Genomic DNA, 16866 nt, shown 5'->3' on the forward strand with positions numbered 1-16866 from the left:
AAAGCCCCACTGTAGTTACCAGGCTGGGGGTGGGGTGGGGGGAGGTGGGCCACTTGGGAATCCTGGAGGCCAGCCCCAGGGGTTGGGTCCCATCTCACCACGGGAAGGATGAAAGCACGAACCCAGCCCGAGGGCAGGGGGCTGCAGGAGCGAGGCGGTACAGGAACGGGCTGCGCTAGCCTGAGGGTCCCCAGGAAGTGCCTGGCCACGCGCAGTGAGCGAGACCGAGGGGCCAAGGAGGCACAGGCTTGGTGGTGCAGGCAGAAGGGAGGCCAAGTCGGTGGGGGCGCCGGTGGGCGGCCACGGGGAGCGCCACCGCGGGTGGCCACTGGGGGGCGCCCGCATTCCCCACACTGCGGACGCCGGCGCGGGCAGCCGATGGGGGGCGCCGTCGCCAGAGGAGCACCCCGGCGCGGTCGCTGCTACTCCGGAATGGAGCCCCGGTACAGGACGCCGGCCCGCAGGCAGGGCCCCCCGGGCCCCGGGGCGGCTGCCCTTCCACTGCTGCTCCTGCTGCTGGTGTCGCCGAGGCCCGCGGGTGAGCCCCGCCGCGCCCCCCGCCCCCATGCCCTCGCCGGGCCTGGTCTGACCCCCTCGCCGGGCCTCGTCTGACCCCCTCGCCGGGCCTGGTCTGACCCCCTCGCCGGGCCTCGTCTGACCCTCTCTGCGTCCTTCCGCAGGCTGCCTGGCAAGCCAAGCGCCAGGGACACCGTCTGCGCCTGCTTCCGTCGACCCTGGCGTGCCCTGTGCCCCCAGTGCCACCTGTCCCTCAGACGAGCCTCGCCTCCCCCGCCAGGCCCCCACGGACCCGTCGCAGCGCACGACCCTCCAGACCCAGACCGTGTCTGTTTCTAACGGCGACATCAGCTTTCTCAGTGAGTAGGCCGGACTCCCTGGGGGAGGAGGGTGCGGGAGCAAGCCCTGGGGACGGAGGCGGTCGCAGGAGGAGGGGGCAGGGAGGAGTGAGAAGAGAGGTTTCTTTTACAAGGGTTTACGGAGCATCTGCTGTGGGCCAGGCCTCCCGTCCCCGTGAGGTGGGAAGGAACGAGAGTGGGACGAGCCTGCGGTGGGCTGCGTGTTCCCGCCGCCCTGAACTGACGGAGGCTCCCAGCCAATGACTTAGGGGATCTGCAGCACAGCTTTCAGGGAGCCTCCCCGTGGGCGTCTCGGGGCACCCCCAGGCGACCTTCTCACCTTGAACGAAGACCTCCAGAATTACTTCTTATCCTGGAACTCAGTGCACACAACTAAGTGGCCCCCGAAAGCCTCCCACACACGACCGAGTGCGTGCAGACACCCCCTCTCCCATGTCAGGCTTGACATAGGCTGGTGCTGGCCCCCGCACGCTGATCGCCCAATCCCCTACCCACCCCCTGGAAAACACGGGGGGGTGGGCTGCTGTGAGGTTGGATACGTGCATGTTCAGTTTGAGAACTTTTTCTTTTCTTTTTTTTTTTAAAGATTTTATTTTATTTATTTGAGACAGAGAGAGAGAGAGCATAAGAGGGGGTAGGGTGAGAGGGAGAAGCAGACCCCCCGCTGAGCAGGGAGCCTGACACGGGACGCGATCCCAGGACTCCGGGATCATGACCTGAGCCGAAGGCAGTTGCTTAACCAACTGAGCCACCCAGGCGCCCACTGGGAACTTTTTCAACGTGGCTGCACCCACAGACACTCCCACCAGCCGGGAGTGAGCAGTCTGGGCCGGGAACCCTCACCAATACTTGGGGTCGGGGCCCCTGAATTTTGCCTGGCAGGTGGTGTGGAGCGGAGCCTGGCTCTGCTGCAAGTGTCCCCCGAGGACCCCTGGGGCTCAGCAGCTCTGGTGTTGGCCCGCTGCAGGGGTGTCGTCCTCGGGATGTATCTGTTCACGCCCATGGCCCGTTTTTCTCTTGGGTAGTCTCACTGAATCACAGGACGGTTCCCAGAGGAGGGAGAGGGGTCTGCCTTGGCCGAAGTACAGGGGGGCCAGATGGAAACACGGATGAGTTTTTGAAGGATCCGGTCAGAGCTCGGGGGGCCACTGCTGTACCAGGCTGTTGGCTGGGAATGCTCTGGGGCCCCGGGGCTGTGGGAGCAGGGAGAGGGATACCTGGGGAGCGCTGAGGCCCTTTGGAGGCTGCAGACCTCAGTCTTCATGTGCAAAAAGAGAAATCCCAGTGGGAAAAGAGAATCGCTGCATGAGTGCGGGCCACAGCTGGAGAGGCAGGAGGTGGGGCTGAGGGGAGGGGAGAGAAGGCGCCTCGGGGTGGGGCTGCAAGGTCCCATCCTGCCTCAAGCTCTCACCTTCCTCCTCAGCCTGCGGCTCCTCGCACGAGCAGGACCCCACGCTCAGGGACCCAGACGCCATGGCTCGGCGGTGGCCATGGATGGTCAGCGTGCGGGCCAACGGCACACATGTCTGCGCAGGCACCCTCATTGCCTCCCGGTGGGTGCTGACGGCGGCCCACTGCCTGATCCAGTGAGTCGGGGCCTAGGTGGGCGGGTGGAAAGGTGTCCGGAGCCACGGGGCCCGGTCATCCTGCCCGCTGGTCCTTCAGCAGCAGCCGTGCCCTCTGCCGGGCGCTGTGGTCCCAGCCCCACCCTGGCTTCAGCTCTCCGCAGGTGGAGGCTGAGTCCTGCTGATTCCTCCCCGGTGGGAGGGCTGGGCGCTTTCTCCCCTCCCCTGGCTCCCCAGTCCTCAGCAGTCATGCTGCAGATAGGCCATGGGGGCTTGGAAGCCACTGGCCAGGCCTCCGTCCTCCTAGCCACAGAAAGGAGGTCCTAATTCTTCCATCCCATACCCTTTGCTTCACTTATTCCTTCCTTCCTTCCTTCCTTCCTTCCACCCACAGCCATTGACCCTCCTTTGAAGCCAGGCCCTGGCCTGGGCCCTAGGGGTAGAGAGGGGACAGACACATCACTTCCCTTGGGTTGCTGGGGAAGATAGATGGGAAGGCAGGTGCTCACAGGGGAGTCCGGGCAGCGTGAGGACCAAAGAGAGGGCATGCCCATGTGCTGGGGCCAGGGCAGTGGCCTGAGGGCAGCATCTGTGGAAGAGCCTGCTCCAAGCCTAAGGGCCGACCCGGAGACCTGAGGGGCATGCTGGGAAAGGAGGCTGGAGGGCGAGGCCGTGGCTGATTGATTGTGCCTGGCCTCTGCCACTTCCAGGGCCCGGCACGGGGTGCCAGACAGAGTCCATAGTCTGGAACCAGAGAAAACTGGGTCCATGTCCCAGCTCTGCCACTTCCTAGCTGTGCAGCCTTGAGTTGTTGGCTGGGCTTCTCTGAGCCTCGGGTTTTCTCTCCGTAAAGTACAGGGTTGTTGTAAAGGTGGGACCACATAGGGTGTGTGCAGGGCCCTGTTCACATCTGCTGGGAGAGAGAGGCTCGGGGTGGGGGCTGGGGGTGCTTGAAGTAGGTGGGTGGCCTGCTGGGATTGACCTGGAGTGCAGTAGTGGGGTGGAGCCTGGGGTGGGGTGCCTGGAGCTGATGACAGACTCCCCTCGTTGTTCCCCTAGGCATAACTTTACCTATTCAGTGCGGGTGGGGAGCCCAAGGATTGACCAGATATCTCCGACTACCTCCGACGTCCCGGCATACCAGGTTATCTTGAACAAACGGTACCGGTCCCATCGGTACTGGTCCTGGGTGGGCCGGGCCCATGACATTGCCCTCCTCAAGCTCGTGGGGCCACTCAAGTACAACAAGTATGTCTGGCCCATCTGCCTGCCCGGCTTGGACTATGAGGTGAAGGACGGCTCCCTGTGCACTGTAACAGGCTGGGGACTCCCCAGGTTTGACGGTGAGTCCGAGCCTCCCCAGACCGGGTGGGGGGTGTGTGGGGGAGAGAACCTGGGTGCAGGCCGGGGTCTCCGTGGACAGCTGTTTCTGAGACGTCTTCCTGGCGGGTTGTCTCCTTCCCCTTGGGGGTCTTGGCAGTGAGTGCATTGTGGCCATTCAGGCCTGAGGGGTCCCAGGTTGCCCATGAGACCTCAGCCCCAGGCCAGGACCTATAAACAGGACTTCCCTGAAGGCAGAGGGGCACAGAGTAATATCTTGCTGTGTGCACGCAATCCCAGGACGTCCAGGATTTGAAGCAGAGCATCTTGCAGTGGGAGGAACAGGATTGTGTGACTGTAAAAAGTTCCCCCAAAGACCCCCCATGGTTGGCTAAGGGCAGTCTGCACCCCAAGTTTGGGAGCCCCCTGCCCCCAGTGGACCTCAAGCCCTTTACCATCCCCAGGGATGGAGCAAAGCCCAAAGAGCAGGAGTGTCATCCCAGGCCCATCCAGGGAGCATTTCCTTATGAGTTTTAGGAAGGCCCGGTCCATTCAGGGAGCCCCTCTTTTTCACAAGACAGGTGTTCTTCCCTTTGACTTCACGGAGTCATCTTGCCTAAAAGCAGCCCACAGCGGCTCCAGCCTGGGGGTGGGGGTGGCTGTTTGTCTTTCCTGTCATGGCCTGTCTGGGGAGTGGCTGGGGATGGTTGGAAGACTGTCCCCCGGGGGCTCCAGCTAGAGACAGAGTCACACTGGAGAGAGAGAGGAGGGGAGAGGAGGAGGGAGAGGAGGACTTAGTGCCTGGGGCCCACAGAGGGGGTGTCTGGGCTAGCTAGGGTGGAAGAGGCCTTTGGGGAAGGCTTGAGTGAAGGACGGATTTGGACCTGAGAGGGGCTGGGCAGGCCTTCGAGATGGAAGGGCAGAAGCCAAGCTGCTGAGGTAGGAACAGACTCCGTGGGCTGGACTCTGTTAGGGGTGAGACCAGGCCCAGCGAGGCCAGGCTGAGGGCAGCCTGCTCCAAAATCTCTAGGAGGGGCTCTTCAGAGGCTGGAGGAGCGGGCCAGGAGCAGCGAGGACAGCCACCGGGCTGGCGGCAGTGGGAGCGCCAAGCCTGAACTGTGGGGGGGACCTGTCCCTGCAGGTGTGTGGCCCCAGTTCCGGACCATTCAGGAGAAGGCAGTCACCATCCTGAGCAGCAAGGAGTGTGACAAGTTATACCACAAGGTCTCCAAAGTCCCCTCTCTGGTTCGGGTGGTGGACTCCCAGATGGTCTGTGCGGAGGACTTGGACAGGGAGAACTTCTGCTACGTGAGCACCTCCCTCCTTGCTCCCTCACCTCCAGGGCCGCCTGGAGAGGTGCCGGGGCGCAGGGCAGCCGGGCTCAGAGGGGAGGGGAGGACGGAGGGAGAGATGGGAGAGGAAGATCGGAGAGGAGAGAGAAGGGGGGTCGGTGGGAAGAAGGGGGGTGGGGGCCTGGCATGAGCGAGGGGAGGTGAACCCCTCTGAGGGAGGTCTCTTGCATCTGGACCTCGAGGGCACCTCTCAGCTTGGTGGCCCCCTGGGTTGTGGGGGCTGCTGTGGGAGAGAGGTGGTGTGAGCCGGGGCACGTCTCCCTCCGGCTACCCCCGGCCCCCCTGACCCTTTTTGTTCCACACCCCTCCCCACAGGAGATAAGTGGGGAGCCCTTGGTCTGTTCTGTGGACACCACGTGGTACCTGGTGGGACTGGTGAGCTGGGGCCCAGGCTGCCGGAAGAGCGAGGCCCCGCCCATCTACCTGCAGGTCACCTCCTACCAGCACTGGATCTGGGAACGCATCAGTGGGCAGGCCCTGCCAGCCCCATCCAGGGCCCTGCTCCTGGTGCTACCGCTGCCCCTCGGCCTCCTTGCTGCCCTCTGACAGCCTCGTGCTGTCCCCGGGGGGGCCATCCTCACCCTCTGTGCCCAGAATGCTGCAAGTGTAGCTCTCCCCACCCAGCAGGGCAGGGCAGAGATGAGGTGCTCAATTAAATGCTTCTCTTCCCCAAGCTGCCTCCTTCCTGGGCCTGCTTGAGTGGGAGGTGAGCCAGCCAGATGGGGGTGGGAGGGGGGACTCCAGACTGTTCTCTCCTGAAAGGTGCAGAGCCGCCGGGTCTGCCTCCATCTATAGGTTTGGGGTGGCTCCCGCAGAAAGTAGAGGGAGGGTATAGGGATGATACTGGGGTCTAGAATGTACTATCCAGGCTGAAGCTGGGCTGCCGGGACACAGTATGAGGCTGGGGTAAAGGTGCGGCTCTGTCTGGGCGGGGGAGGGGAGCGTGTTTGCTGTGATTCTCTAGTGGGAGTCAGGCTCTCCTGGCCAGTGGCTGGAGCACACCCTGTCACTGCCCTGAAGCCCTGTAGTGCACTTTGACCTTCCAGCCCCGCACCCTGCCTAGAGCCTGGGGCAGGTGCCCACTGGGCTCAGATGTTACCCGTCGGGGGGCCGTGCCTGTCCCTGAAAGACCAGTAGAGGCCCCAGGTCAGAGGCCAGGGGGCAGGGCAGATGCAGCCCAGGCCTGGACTTGCCCCAGGCTTCTCTGTTGGACCTCAGGACGCCCCTGCCCCTCTGGGCTTCTGTTGCCTGGGCCACACAGGAAGACTCTGGCCTGTATGCGTTGTATGACCTTGGCCGCAACCTTAACCTTCGGCGGGAGAAACCCACGGGCCGGACCGTGAGGGCAGAGTCAGGGTTCTGACTCTGAGCCCACCGCAGGGCCTCTGCAGTTTCTCTGCGCCCTCACGGCACCCATGTCTGCCCAGATCCCTCTCCTTGTATCATAGTCATCCAGCTCCGGGGCAGGATCCGCACTGGACCCCTCTTGTGTCCCCAGCACAGGGCTCAGGCCGTGGAAGGCCTACTGCAGGCCACAAAAGTGGCAGGGAGGGGAGGGGACGGGGGGGCGGCTTCCTCCCGCGGTCTCGATGCCCAGTTGGCTGCCACCTCTCCCTTCAGCTCATCCCAGTTCAGGCTGGGAGAACAGTCGGGGAGGGAGCTTCTGCTTGGCCGGCGCCCCTGTCACGGCGGCATCACCCTCCACATACGTGCTCCAGGGACAGGGCATCTTGAGGGGTCGTCTGAGTAGAAGGCACTCAGCTTTATTTACACATCTCGGCAGGCCGCGGGGCAGCTCCCCCAGCTCAGGAACCCTGGCGTTTCCAGGCCCAGATGTGCGCGCCTTGGCGGGGGTTTGCCACCCTCCCGAAATGCCTCTGCCGTCAGTCTCCGGGTGGTGTTTGGGCCTTCCCCCTCCGGTCAGCAGTGACTCTCTGAGGTGCAAGAAGCTTGAGGTGGTAGAAGAGGAGGCTGTGTGCGGCTCTCCTCATCGGGCGGAAGTCTGCTTGCTGCCTCAGCCCCCGAGTGCCCTCTGCCGTGACCCCCTGGGGCCCTGACAGACCCCCACCACCTGGAAAGGACTTCCGGCACAGCCCAACGCTCCCCTTGGCTTCTCCAGGGCTCCCTGGATCCCCGAGATGGGGCCCCGCTACCCCCTTTCTTCCCTTCTCCCTTTGGCCTGCTGGCCTCAGCCTTCTGCACCCCTGACTCACCCCTGCAGCCCCAGCCCCGAACCCCCAGGCCTCGCGCTCGGCCTCCCGGCAGCCTCAGCTCCAGGGCAGTGGCCTGGCCCATGGTATCCGCTGGGCTGGAGTCCCCCTGCCTCCAGGCGGGCGCTCTATTCACCTCCCGGGCCAGGACCCCTGCTGGGCCTGGAGGAGCTCCCTGGCCGCCAGGGCTGCTCCCTGGAGAAGTCGGAGAGCCTCCCCTAGTGACCCTCTTCTTCCTCGTGGCCAGCCTGGCTGTGGCCTCACACCCCAGCCCCTTCAGTTTGGCCATTTCCTTCCAAGAGGCAGGCCACGTCCCGTCATGCCCTGTACAGCCCTGCTGTTCCTGGCAGGAGGGACCGAGGCGTGTCTGGGTGGGTGTGGGGCCACTCCACTCCAGATCTGCAGAGGGACAGTGGCCCAAGACCGCCTTTGCTGGACAGCCATGTGGGTGAGGTGAAAGGAGCGGAGTCCAGGCTGGGAGGCGGGACGCCAGGTGCAGTCTGGTCCCTGCCCCCGATGGGCTGTCACACTGGGGCTTCAGCAGCCCCCCTCGGAGCCAAGAAGAGGGTGTTCTGCAACCTCTATGGTCCATGGATGAGCTGGGAGTCTAAGATGCCTGGACCCCAGCCAGGACTTGAGCCCCAGGGCTAGCCAGCACCAGCTGCCACCTCCAGGAAGCCCTCCTCATTTCTCCCCTTTCTTCTTCTTGGCCTCATTCTTCTCATCCTCCTCTACCTTGATGGCCACTGTGTCCACACTGTCCTTCTTCTTCTTCTTCTTCTTATCCTCTGTGGGGTGGAGGAGAGGTGGGTGGCAGGAGTGAGGCTGGGGGTCCTAGGGCCCACACCAGAGCCCCCCCCACCCAGCCCTTTGTTTCTTCCTTTCCAAACCTCTCCCACCTGCAGAAGAGCTCCTTGTGTTACGTGCCTCACCCGGGCCCGTTTCTGCGCTCTGGTCTCCAGGGACCAGAACCTAAACACCAGGGGAGGGGAGGAGCAGGGCCACTCTCGGTGGCAGGACTGAGGAAGTGGCTGGCTCAGCTGGGACAGGTGGTGGTGGTGGGGGAGGGGGCTGCCCCCCCCCCCCCCCGGCCTGCTCACCTCCAGGGATCTCCGTGAGCTCGTTGAGTGGGGGCACCGTCTCCAGTTTGTCCGTGTACATCTTGGCTGCCTTCCGCTGCAGGTAGCGGGCTTCAATCTCCTTCCGGGTCCGGGGCACGCGGCAGTTGAAGACGCAGCACAGAGTGATGACTGTAGGGCGGACAGAGCAGGCTTGGCCGAGGCTGGAGATCAGACACCCCAGGAAGGGTCCTCACATTTCAGACCTGCCCTCACCTGCCTACATGTGTCTCACCCAGGAGTCTCTGGCAGGAGGCTCTGCGTTTGGACGAGACCCCTGTGGGCTCCGGGATTCTTTCCAAGATCTCTCTCCTGAGCGGGGCCGACTTTGGGCAGGCACACGGGGGCCCGCTCTCAGAGGGGCTTGGCGCTGGGCTTTATGTGCTGCAATCGCTGTTCTTAACAATTTCTGAACAAGGGGGTCTCATACTTTCATTTTGCACTGGCCCGTAAGTCCTGCCGCTGGTCTCGCTTTCTGACTAGATCGAGGCCCCTGGAGGGCAGGGCAGAGGCCTGCACTGGTGACTCCAGCCACAGCCGCCCCGGGGCTGTCCTGTGAGGACCTCAGACATCTGAGGACGTGGCCGTGTCCTCCTCAACCTTGCTGAGGACAAGCCTGGGCTTCTCCCGGCCATGAGGGCCCACCAGAGGGCACAGACCCTGCCCTGGGGCGTTCACCCCAGACAGTTATCCCAGGGGTGGTTTTCTGCTGAAGGCAGCTGTGTCCACGCGAGCTGGGCCAGGGAATGGAGCTGGCCTGTCTAGTGATGGGCAGGACAGGGCAGGGCTGCCAGGACCCGGCTGGACTGAGTTTATTTTTCTAAGACTCCACAGTCTGACCACCTTGGCCCCAGCCTCAGGGGAGGGGACGGGGCTGCTTCCTATTATAAATCGGATGACAAGACATAACTTCCTGGCAGACTCCTGGGGGCAGGATGGCCAAGCAGGACAAACAAGGCCTATTTTAGGGAAGATGGATCAGACCAATGTAGCCGGGGCTGGAGCACCCTTGGGGGTCAACGTGTGCAACCCCTTCAGCCAAATCTTGTGGCCCCACTAAGTCTCACCCAGGTTCACAGAATGAAAAAAAAAATGAATGAATGAATGCGTGAGATGGTCTCAAAGCCTTTGCTCCTGAGGACAGAACTGGACTCCCGAATGGATGGATGGGGGAGCTGCCAGCAATCAGGACCTCTGGGGGCTGCACGAGACCCCAGCACTATACAGTGCTGTCCAGGGGCAAGCAGCAAGCTTTTCTTATCCAAAGAGCTGGGTTCTAGTCTTCTCCAGGCCCCGGTGTGTATGCCTACGGGCCCTGATCCTGCTGGCTTGGGCCACCTCTTCCAGCCACCCTCCGGGCATGTCCTCTCATCGTGCTTACTCAGGCTCGCCACAGAGGCTGGTCCCAGGCCCCACGGGGCCTGGGCTTCCAAGGGAGCTCAGCTATTGGCACGTGGAGCAGGGCTCAGACGCCGCCTCTTGCTCCAGGCCTGCCCCACCCAGCCTGGCCGGGTCACTTCTCGTCAAAGAAGGGAAAAAAACAATGTGTGTTGGATGGAGTTCCAGGGCCCAGACAGGGGCTTGGAATGTGAGTCCCCAGGCTGGAGGGACCTCCAGAGGCGCCCCCATCCAAGCCCAGCCCCTCTGCACAAGGTTCTGGGGTGACACGCCCCAGACAGCAACGCCACCGAGGCCCAAGCCAACTGGGAGGTAGGAAAGACGCTTCGTTCCCAGGAGATGGGGCTGTACCATCCCTACTCCTAGGGCCCTGCACGGAAGGTAACGAGTGGTGACCAGCTGCTCAGAGGCCTTTGGGACTCTCCTTTACTCTTTTCTAGAAAATAAGAGCTGGTCTGTGTGCTTTATGTCCAAGCGCCTCTTTGGGTCTGACACTGCAACCTTCTTGTGTGGCCCTAGGCCCCTCCACCGTCTGGGGCCGAGCAGAGCCCGGAGAGGCCAGTGTGTGTTTAGAGGCCCCTTGGCGTCCTCACTCCTGCTCCCTGGAGTGCCCCAGAGCGGCTCCCTGGACCCGCACCCTACACTGCTCCTGCAGGCAGATGCCTCCCTGAACCCTGCCTCTTGGTGCTGGGGTGCAGGGCGGTGGGGGGGGGGCAGGCGGGTCCACGGTCTCCTCCCTGGACACCTGGGCTGGGGCTACAGCCACAACCAACTGTCCGTAGGGCCTCCGCTGAGAGGCCTGACTAGTTCTTGCCTTGGCCAAGAATGAATTGCAGCCTCTTGCTCAGATCCTGCTCCCACCCCAGCCATGAAGAAATGGTGATGGTGGGGTGTGGATATTTTCCCCCAAGGAGGGCCTCCCTGGTGTCAGGAGAAGCACATGCCCATCAGATGTCCTTGTCTCCCTTGGAGTCCTTACATGTGGGTGGGTCCTCCGCTGGGGTGCTGCCCTCCAGGGGACCTCATCCTGGGACAGCTCCAGCTAGAACTTAAATGCCATTTTCGCTGCCCTGACCTGGGGTGCACGCAGTGAAAATCCTGTAGGGGTTATCTGAGCCCTTGTGCGGGGTCCATTTCCTCCCACTTCTGCCTACACCGTCCCGTCTGCCTTTTCCAGCTGCCCACCTGGCAAAACTGCACGCATCCTCTCACTGATGTGCGGCTAAGAGGACCCTCCTCTAAGAAGCTTGTGCGGGCAGAGTGGGTCTTCTTTCCCTTCTTCGTCCGCGTCTCCCCGCATCCTTTGGTGTGTGGGAACCTTCGTCAGACTCTACATTGTACCCTGGCAGCCTCCCCCATCCATTGGCATTTCTCTGCCCCCCTTTCTCCAACTGCAGACCCCTAATCTGGAAGGGCTGAAGGAGCATGCCAAACCCATTTCTGTTGTGAGTTTGCATCCAGCAACTCCCAGTCCCAGGAGAGGAAGGGGTCTCCTGCTTTTAATTGAGGGGGGTGTGAGTCATTCCAGGGGAATGGGAGTTGACAAGACACGGTTTGCAGCCTGGGAGCCACATCTGCCGGGCGTCTGGGGAGCCTCTAGGCTGAGCTGCGGCCAAGGATGGCCTTGCTGGGGCCTCTGGGTGTGGGCCCTTTAAGCAGGGCAAACTGCAGGAAAAGCATCAGGAGGCCAGCGATAGGGGAAAATGACACGTCCTCATCCTGGTTCAGTGGAGTCCCCTGTAATTATCGTAATTGCCATGTGGCTGTGTCCCAGTTGGGCAGAATACTTCAGGTCACCACCAGCCTGTCAGCCCTCCACAGGGACTTTGTGTAGATCAGGAGGTGCCAGAAACCACAGTGGGCCTCCTGCGGGCGACTGGCCTGCTTGCACTGCCCGGAATTGTTGCTCTGAGCCCCTGGGGGTGGTGCTGGCGGGGGTGGGGGGAGGGCAGGGGGTGCTGTGCTCCTGCAGCTGCATTGGCGGGGGGGAGGGCAGGGAGCAGCTACTCACTGATGGACAACACGAAGAGCGAGAAGATGCCCACCACGTGCCAGAGGCGCATGTCCCAGAACACCACCGTCTCCTTGGTCAGCGGGGGCGGCTTGGGCTTGGGCGGGGCCGTGCTGGGCTGCAGGTCAGGAGAGAGGGAAGTGAAGCCAGGCAGAGGCCAGAGGCTGGGGCTGAGCCGAGAGAGAGGCCCAGGTTTCAGCAAGGTCTCAGCCCAAGCATTCCAGAATCTCCTAGAATCAAGTGTCTTAGATAGTCACAGCCAACGCCCTAGATCCTGGGAGGTTCCAGGTTTAGAGCAAGAGAAGAAAGCAGAGCCCCAGAACCGTGGAGCCTGGGGATTCTCGGGGACACCAGGGCCTGAAGGGGCAAAGGTGGATGGCTTGTCCCAATCAAGTTCAGGTCCCCTTCGGGCAGCCTGCTAGTCTCCCCTCCTGCTCCAGTCCTGGGCCCCACAGGCTGAGGGGGTCTCAGGACCAAGGCCAGAGACAAGGGGAGGCTGGTACTCTCCTTGGGGGATTTTGCTCCCAAGCATCCTCAGTGTGGATGGGGTGTGGAGCTGGACTCAGGGCCCGCGGCTCTGCTGCCTGGCCAGGACCCCCACCGGCTGACCTCAACAGTTGCCTATCCTGCCAGAGTCACCTCTTCTGACCAGAGGCTAGGCCAGAGTCCTCCCAGGACAGGACCGGATAAATCGTCTGCAATGCAGCAGCGACACCTAGAGGCCAAACGTTGTAAGCATGACTGGAACAAGCCTGAGCAGAGCACAGCGGGCCACCTCCCACCTTCCCAGTGGACGCCACCTTGCCATGGGAGTCTAGGGGACATGGCCCTACCCTGGGGGACTGAGGGAACAAGGCCCTGCCCTGGTGGGTCTGGGCGGGACCAGTCCCTAGCCTGAGGGGCTGAGAGGGATAGGACCCTATCCTCACCACGTTTGACTGAGGGAGGGGGGGTGGTGGTGGTTAATGCTCAGAGGGAGAGGACCCTGGGGCATCTGTGGGATTCACTGTCTCCTGATTAACTGAATAAGGACAGACCTGCAGTCTCTTCTGGCTCTCTGGGAAGGAAAGGCAACTCACACCTCAACCATCCATCCAGTCTTTCCCCTGGTCCATGAGCATGGATTGGGCACCTACCACAGGTCAGGTGCTTCCTCACTCAAGAACACCGCCCTTCAGCATGTCCCAGGTAATCTGTGTGCTTGGGATTGGTACATGATTCCCCAGCTCTTTTCTCTTCACCAGGGTAAACTGGGGTGGGCGACTTCTTACCTCTAGGCCTCTATTTCTCCGTCTGTAAATTGAGTGGGGTGGTTCCGGGGCTCTCTGGGAAGCTCTCTCTACCTAATCAGAGTGGTAACATTGACAAGAAGATACCCTTCTTCAGCATCATCCCAGGGGCCTGGATCCACTTGCAGGGTCAGACGCATGTACGTGGCGTCAAGGAACACGTGTGTGGGGTCAGGCACCTCTGTGGGTTCAGAGCGCATGTGTGTGGAGTTGGGGCACATATTTGTGGGTACAGAACACACGTGTGGTTGGAGTATGCCTGTGTGGTTAGACTTATGTCTGTAGAGTCAGGGCCAGGGTCTGGGCAGTGGCGGGGTTCCCGATCTTAAGGCTCAGTGTTTTTGGTCCGGCTGGGCTGTATGGCTGGAAGACTCTGAGGTCCAGAGGAGGGATCTCAGATTTTGAGCCCAGGCAGCTGAGAGCCCACTTCTGACACCTTCTCGTTCTAGCCTTGTTTCAGGGGGAACTGAGCTTATATAATCTCACCTTGATAGGGATCTTGGGTAGAGGGTAACAGGTAAGAGTTGGGCATCTCTGTGGTGGGCACTGCTGGAGGTCTAAACTCTAAAGCTTGGGAGCCCTGGCCTCCGTCAGCTGGAGAATGATGCCTGTAGGGGCTGTCGTGGGTGGTGCTGTGGACTCCAGCCCTACCCATCTTTCTAGTGCTTCCCTGGATCCCCTGGGCTCAGCCAGGCCCTTGCTCAGGCTGTAGGCAGATAGCAGGCAGATGGACTCCAAATGCAATTTCCCTTGATGAGCAGGGAGAAGATGTGTTCCTGGGGGCTGAAGGGAAGAGTCCTTGGCTCAGAACTGACATGACCCCCACCCTCAGCCTTCTCCTGCGCCCAGGCCAGCTCAGTTTCTGCACCCGAGGCCTCGGGGCAGCCAGTAAGGGGCTCATGTACACTTTGTGGGGCTCAAGCCAGCCTGGCTCCCCTTACAGGGACACTGGAGCTGATATCTGACTCCAGCCCAGCCTTTTGATCACACCCCCTGGTCAGCAGCACAGACAGGCTTAGTATCGGGGTACAGCGCTCTGTCTTGTTGTCCCTCGGACCCTCATTCAGGGCTGTGTCCTCTTAGGTCCTCAGGATAAGACTCTGTCCTCCCTCTCCCATCCTGTCCCCTGGCACCTGCCCCCGAGGGCTCTCCTGGGCGCCTTGCTGTCCCTTGCTCTTCTGTCTCTCTGCCCTCTCTGCCCCTGCCTGCACAGGCTCTGAACCCTGCTCCTCCCTGGCCCTGCCTCCTGGGCCTTCTCCCTCTGGCCTCTTGCTCCAGAATTCTGGTTCTGGTCTGCTTCTTTGGCTCCCATTCACAGCTCAGCAGGAATGGGGGACAGAGGGGACAGGGAGGCTGCAATGGCCCCCACTCTTCTCCTCCCAGCCCTTCCTGTCCCCAGCCAAGCTCCTGGCCAACCACCCCAGCCACCCTCCTTACCTCTTGCTGGGCTATCTCAGCAGCTCCCCCAGCTCTCCCAACTACGTGCCCTCTTCCAATTTATCCTCCTCCTTCCACACCAAGACTCATCCATGACTCTTCCCCTGCTCAGATACCTTGGCTGGCTCTCCATTATCACCAGGACCAAGTAAGACCCCCGAGCCCTGGGTCCCGCCCTGCCGGCACCTCCCCTCCAGGGCCAAGTGCCCCACAAGGAGCTGAACTCAACACATGGCTGCTCTATAAAGGGTCTCCTGACCCCACCCTCCAGCTTGGCAAGTCCTCACCTCCTTCTTAAGGCTATGTCTCCCCCATCAGGCAGGGGAGCCTGAAGGATCTCTGGAAGCAGAAGCTATTTCCTCCAGCCGACCCTAAGACCAGGGACTAGATCTCCCCTATCAGACTAGAGATCACTGAAACCAAGGACTATACCTCCCCCACCTCTCCCTGGCCCCCATTAGACAAAAGGTAAGGGCTGAGGAAAGCTGTATCCCCAGACTGGGAATCCTTATGATCAGGGTGAGTCTCCCCCAGCAGACTAATGATCCTGAAATCTGGGGCTGTGCCCTCCCATCAGACCAGGGAACCTAAGGTTGGGGGCTGAGTCTCCCCCACAGCCTGGAAGCGCTGGGGGCAGGGCCGTGTCACCCCAGGAATCCAGGTCTGCTGGGGCAGTTGGAAGGGGAAAATCCAGCTCCCAGTCGGAAGGGCGTCCCCTAAGCCTCCGGCCGGCCGGCCACAACCTCCCTGACCCCTCCGCGCCGCCCCGCCTCACCTCCACCAGCTGCCCGGCGACCCTGGCGAGGCAGAGCCCCAGCGCGGCGCCGCCCAGCGCCCAGAGGGGCCCCGCCATCTCCGCGCCCGCAGCGCCGCGCCCGCGGCCGCAGGTGGGGGGACCCGGCCGCGCGGGGCCGGGCACGGGTGGCCCGGTGACTGCCCCGCCAGCCGGCGCTCTAGGTGGCGATCTGGTCGCAGGCCGCGAGTGGGCATCATTTATTCATCGTCGGTGTCCGGTTCCAGTGCCGCCCGCCCCCACCTCCCGGCGGGTGGAGGGCCCGCCCCCTTGCCGGGGGATCAGAGTCCGGATCCCCCTTCCCCCAACCCGACAGCCGGGCCGAGGGGTGGGAGTGGGTGGGAGGGGGAAGACGGGCTGGGGGCGGGTCCTTGCACAACAGGTCCCACCCCCCCTACCCCCGCCCCACTCGGGCCTCAGTTTCTCCATCTGGGGCAAGGGGAGGAGCTTGCATCTGCTGATCTAGGAGGCCCTTCCCAGTCTGACGTTCTGAATTTGAAAAACCCTACTGGACCCAGGCTGGTGGCGGTAGTTGGGGGGGAGGGGGTTGGCAGGCAGGTTGCCATAGGGACAGGCGCTCAGGGATGTCCTGGGCTTTCTGGGCTGGCTTTCTGCCCAGAAACGGCTCTGGTCACTCTGGACACCAGAGCTAGAGCGGGGGATGGGGACCAGGGGATGGTATGGTCAGAGTCTCTAGTTGCGGGTACTATGGAAGGTTCCTGAAGAAGCCAACATCTGCGGCCCCATGGGACAGGGAAGGCTCCACCCGGAGAGCCTGGAGGACCATTTTCTGACTCTGGCTGAGCCTCTGCCCCAGTCTGAGCCCCAATTGTCACTCCAGTCTGAGCCATGATCCTGACCTCACACTGAACCTGGCCCACATGTACTCTGGTCCTCACCCCGGGATGAGCGTTGACAACCCAGGGATGGAGGGAGGGAGGATCTGAGGAGCTGTGGAGACCAGGAAGGCTCTGGAGGAGGAGGAGGGAGGTCTGGGGTGGGGAGACTTCTCTGGTCCATCTTTCCTCCTCTCCCCTTTCCTCCCTCCCTCCTTTTCATCCTTCCTTCCTTCTGTCCTTCCTGCCTTCCTGCCTTCCTGCCTTCCCCCTCTCTCCCTCCTTCCATTGTTATTTATCTCCTGCCTGCTGAGTGCTGGAGAAGCAGCCCAGCTGTTGGACCCCTTCATTCTTCATCACCATAGACAGTGGAGCAGGCTGAGGTGCTTTGGGCATTGGGCCCAACCTCAGAACTAGGGACCCTGTAGATTCAGAGCCCGGAGATGCAGCAGATGGGCAAGGACCAAGGTGAGCGACAGCAGAGACCAGAAGGCCAGCTGTGGACACTCACAGGGGACAGGTCTGGGAGAACATAAGGCAGGCAGAAAAACAGGAGAGCCACTGGCAAAGGACAGCTGGCCCAAGGGATCCTCGCCAGTAGGTGGCCAAGTCTGGGGGCTGGGTGGGCTGGGCCACCCCAGGCTCCCCAGGCTTGCCCTAGC

The 16866-nt window shown here is 62.1% G+C and overlaps 2 protein-coding genes across 2 annotated transcripts; one reads left to right on the top strand and one right to left on the bottom strand.

The window, feature by feature from the left end:
* The first annotated feature begins 378 nt into the window (after positions 1 to 378).
* On the top strand, positions 379 to 6699 carry LOC118545441 (putative threonine protease PRSS50). The gene is made up of 6 exons (XM_078059316.1): positions 379 to 538; positions 681 to 875; positions 2224 to 2461; positions 3500 to 3783; positions 4902 to 5068; positions 5428 to 6699. The coding sequence occupies exons 1-6, from the start codon at positions 379 to 381 to the stop codon at positions 5656 to 5658; spliced, it is 1275 nt and encodes a 424-aa protein (XP_077915442.1). The 3' UTR covers positions 5659 to 6699.
* A 143-nt stretch (positions 6700 to 6842) lies between these two features.
* Positions 6843 to 15679, bottom strand: TMIE (transmembrane inner ear). The gene is made up of 4 exons (XM_036107685.2): positions 15351 to 15679; positions 11850 to 11967; positions 8423 to 8572; positions 6843 to 8110 (listed from the first exon to the last, which is right to left on the bottom strand). The coding sequence occupies exons 1-4, from the start codon at positions 15426 to 15428 to the stop codon at positions 8007 to 8009; spliced, it is 450 nt and encodes a 149-aa protein (XP_035963578.1). The 5' UTR covers positions 15429 to 15679; the 3' UTR covers positions 6843 to 8006.
* Positions 15680 to 16866: the final 1187 nt, after the last annotated feature.

This window comes from Halichoerus grypus, chromosome 1 (genome assembly GCF_964656455.1).
Source record: "Halichoerus grypus chromosome 1, mHalGry1.hap1.1, whole genome shotgun sequence".
NCBI lineage: Eukaryota > Metazoa > Chordata > Mammalia > Carnivora > Phocidae > Halichoerus > Halichoerus grypus.